The sequence below is a fragment of the Elaeis guineensis genome, chromosome 7, assembly GCF_000442705.2.
Source record: "Elaeis guineensis isolate ETL-2024a chromosome 7, EG11, whole genome shotgun sequence".
NCBI lineage: Eukaryota > Viridiplantae > Streptophyta > Magnoliopsida > Arecales > Arecaceae > Elaeis > Elaeis guineensis.
The window spans coordinates 7,392,971-7,397,225 of NC_025999.2; the positions used below are offsets into that span (position 1 = coordinate 7,392,971).

General features: G+C 37.9%; 1 protein-coding gene and 1 pseudogene across 1 annotated transcript; both read left to right on the forward strand.

Moving 5' to 3' along the window:
• Positions 1-467: 467 nt before the first annotated feature.
• LOC140859184 (putative germin-like protein 2-1) lies at positions 468-1,452 on the forward strand. Its single transcript, XM_073260815.1, has 2 exons — positions 468-634; positions 753-1,452. Exons 1-2 carry the CDS (start codon positions 523-525, stop codon positions 1,301-1,303), a joined length of 663 nt encoding a protein of 220 aa, XP_073116916.1. The 5' UTR covers positions 468-522; the 3' UTR covers positions 1,304-1,452.
• A 1,457-nt stretch (positions 1,453-2,909) lies between these two features.
• Positions 2,910-3,982, forward strand: LOC140859261 (uncharacterized; annotated as a pseudogene).
• The last annotated feature ends 273 nt before the right edge of the window (positions 3,983-4,255 follow it).

Consider the following 4,255-nt stretch of genomic DNA (forward strand, 5'->3'; position numbering starts at 1 on the left):
CACAGCAGCGTGAGCTAATAGGTCGGTTGATGATTGCTTATTGCGACCATATCAAAATCTTAGTTGAATATAATATACATACCTGCCCATGGACTGCAGTTCTCTAACGACTCGGTATTGGTTGCACCAAGATCCCCATTGATTGATATAAGAAAATATTGTAAGAGAACGAGACAAACCTTAACCAATGGGTGGACGGATTGATATAACAATATCGTGTTTTCTAGTCTCTAAACTACTTTGTCAGTCTTCCATCCACACATATTATCGCCTAGACGCTACGACTTTGTCTAAATGAAAGTTGGACAAGAACAAACGCATGGGAAACATTAGAAAACCGTCACCTAACATGGGAATACTCTCTCTTTTAGTGAAAAAGTAATTGCATGACTAATTCAAGCCTCTGAACAGGCACGTACATCTCCCTCTATATATATCCAATTCCTCCAAGCTATTTGGCCACACTACCTTGCTCCATATCCTTGGCTATTCTTCTGCTAGCTAGAAATTAAGGGAGAGCAGATGGCTGCCCATTTTCTCTTCCTTGCCCTCCTTGCTCTGGCTTCATCTCACGCCATTGCTTCTGATCCTAGTCAACTCCAAGACTTCTGTGTTGCTGATCGTAAATCAGATGGTACTCCTCTTCAACAGCTATCTTATAATTAGTTACTGCACATGCAATTAGCCTGCATGCTGTGTAGTTTTTATCATTTCTTCATTTATACTTACCCTTCTTGCAATTGTTGATGCAGTGTTCGTGAATGGGTTTGTCTGCAAGGACCCGAAGATGGCCAAACCCGAAGATTTCTTCTTCTCTGGCCTTGACAAGCCCGGTGACACAGGAAACAAATTGGGTTCTAATGTGACTCAAGTCAATGTGAACCAAATTCCTGGGCTCAACACCCTTGGCATCTCGCTAGCTCGCCTAGACTTTGCACCCTATGGTCTCAACCCTCCTCACATCCACCCAAGGGGAACTGAGATCCTTGTAGTGTTGGAAGGCACGCTCTACGTCGGCTTTGTCACATCTAACCCCAACCAGCTTTTCACTAAGGTCCTTAACAAGGGTGATGTATTCGTATTTCCTCAAGGTCTCATCCATTTCCAATTCAACTACGGGAAGACAAATGCTGTTGCTATTGCCGGTCTCAGCAGCCAGAACCCTGGCGTCATCACCATAGCCAATGCAGTCTTTGGAACGAAGCCACCAATCTCCGATTATGTTCTTGCCAAGGCCTTCCAATTGGACAAGAAGACTGTAGATTGGCTCCAAGCCCAATTCTGGATGGACAACAACAACTAGAAACTGCATACAAATTTCTTGATGTAAAAGTTGGACTGAATTATTTATACTGTGCTATTTGAATAAGCAAACAAAACCTATATATCTGTTCAAATAAACAATAATATATATCGTGGATGATCGACTCCTCAATCGTTTCAGTTATTTCATCAACTTCTAAAACTTTAAACACTTGTTTGAGCCTCAGTTCATATTTGGCCATATCTATAATTTTTACACATGCAAGAGCAAGAGAAATGAAATTTTCAAGCTGCATGCTTGAGCTAGGTAAGCGAAAAATGGATGCATATCCTATAGAACTTGTCCTCCTCATGAGCTACTTGAATCACATGAATCCAACAAAAAAACACCAAAAGTTTTTCTATTTAATAAGCAACACCACAAAAAAATTTCTATTTAATATATATCCAGCACAAAATTATTTGGATTACGCAAATCCAACATTAACTTATCAAGAAACTTCTATTCCTCACGAGAATGATATATAAGGGGCCGTAGCACCATGAGAGACACACGTCTTGTAGGACTCAGCCTCACGGGACATATATGAAATGCATGCCTGATACCAATATTATCCAAATTCATGTGAAGCATGCATTTTACGCTTACTCATTATGGTTTCATGAACCATATCATGAGAAAGCTTGGAAATTTATGTATGTAACTAAGTGACCACAACAGTAAGGTTGATGTGAGAAATTCGAACAATTGTGTCACCATTGCACCAAATATAAGATCATAAGATCTATTTGCAAGGTACTTGGATTCACTATAATTCTTAATCCACACAAACATAAGCTCTCTCGAAGTCGTAATGAATTTTAGCTTTGAAAGTTGACGTGCATATGCATCTGAGATGGTAGGGGTATGCAAGAAGCGAGTCAGGTCAATTTTGAGGTACAATTAAATTAAATTGATTTAAATCAATTTCTTAAAATTGAAATCAAAATTGAATTGATCATCTACAAAAACAGCTTGAAACCAATTTGAGAAATTTGGTTCTATTGATCATTTTATCAAATTGGTATTCAATTTTGGCTAAATGGGTTGGAATAAGTTTAAACATGAAAAAGTGTTCTTTCTCTATTTTTCGGATTATGGATTTGGAAGAGTGCGCTAGTTTGTCAAGAACATTCAAGAGATCTTAATTTGCAAGGATTAAGGTTATTTTGTGATTGATTTAAAATTATTTTGAAATAGTTAGATTATTTTTTTAGGTAGCTAGCCTTGCATGTCTGTGGGGTCCGTCTTGTAGGCATGCATCGTCCGTTACACTCGAGGTGTGACAGATTTAATGGTATCAAAGTCTAAGCTTAAGATCACTAGGATTTATGATTAATTATGAGAGAAATAATGACATAAGAGCCTAGATTCAAGGATCCTTAGTTTCATTGGAAAGATTGAGTCTTGGATGGAAATTAGGTAATGAGATGTCTCTGTTTGTGCATGCTTTCCTGTTAATAAATTTATGTTAATTATTTTGTCTCAAATATTATTATGATGCTTATTTTATTTTTATTGAAATCAAGAATGTGCTCCACTATGGTCCAGCCGAAGAATAAGTGATTTAATAAGAGGTTCTCAGGATGAAGTTCCTTCTGAATCGATGGCCAAAAACCCACAAGATCAAGGGCATTTAAATCAGAATATGAATCTTGATGTTCAACAAGAAGCGATAGTTGATCAGCTGATTACAAATCAACCAATCTGGTACCAATCAGTAATTCAACCAAGAAATATAGCTGAAAATTTGGATCGAATGCTTGAATTAATTCAAGAGGTTGTGGGGTTGGTGCATCAATAAAGAGAGTTACCTCAGTAGTCTTTACACCCACTATTACAGAATCCTGACCTATCCGATTATAGAAGAGTATAATAAAGTCTAGAAAAATTATCCCTCCAGCCTTTAAGGGCATTACTAATCCTCAGGAGGCTGAGGCTTGGATAGATGAGATGAAAAAAGCCTTTAGAGCTATGGAATGTACCGATGAGGAAAAGATCAAATTTGCTACTTATATGCTTCAGGATAGAGCTCATCATTGGTGGAAGTCTGTGGAGCGCACTCTAACTTCCGCTATGGGTCAGTTACATGGTAGAGGTTTTGCACCGTCTTCTATTCCAAATATTTTTCTGCCAGTGGCTAAGAGAATTAGAAAGAGAATTCCTTAATTTATCATAAGGAGGAATGGCTGTCGACAAATATGAGACAGAATTTGACAAACTATCCCAATTCGCTCTCACCCTTGTTGCGGATGATGAGTCCAAGATGAGAAGGTTTGAGGAGGGATTGATACCATATATTCAAAGGGGTCTTGCTACAGTGCACTCAACAAATTATGATGATCTAGTAGACAAGGCTAAGAGCATTGAAATTATCTGGAAGAAAACCCAAAATATAGAAGAAGAAAAGCCAAAGAAAAGAGGTAGAGATTTTGAGGCTTGTGCTGGATAGAATGAATTGAATTTTAGGGGATCTATAAAATTTCGAGCAATTGAAGGTTCTGAATATTCAACTGATTTCATCGGGAGAAACAAGGATTTTATGATAATGTTAATCAACAAGACAGGCTTAAGTGTGCTGTGTGTGATAGTATCTATAATAGCAAGAAATGCAGGAGAACAAATGGAACTTATTTCAAGTGTGGCTAACAGGGCCATAAGATAGCCGAGTGCCCATAGAATATTTTAGGGTCTTAATCAATTTAGAGACCACAATGTTTGAGGACTCGATCATATCAACCTTCGGCTGCTCAAATTCCTACTGCACAGACTCACGTAGCTCAAACATCTTCTCACAAGCAATGGAAGGAGGGCAGACCACACACTTAGGGCTGTGTCTATGACTAATTTCGCAGATACACATGCGTCCAATGCCAAAAATTATGAATAACTTAGTTTATAATATAGCACTCAGTTATGAAATAGTTTTGAATATGATAACAATGTTTTAGG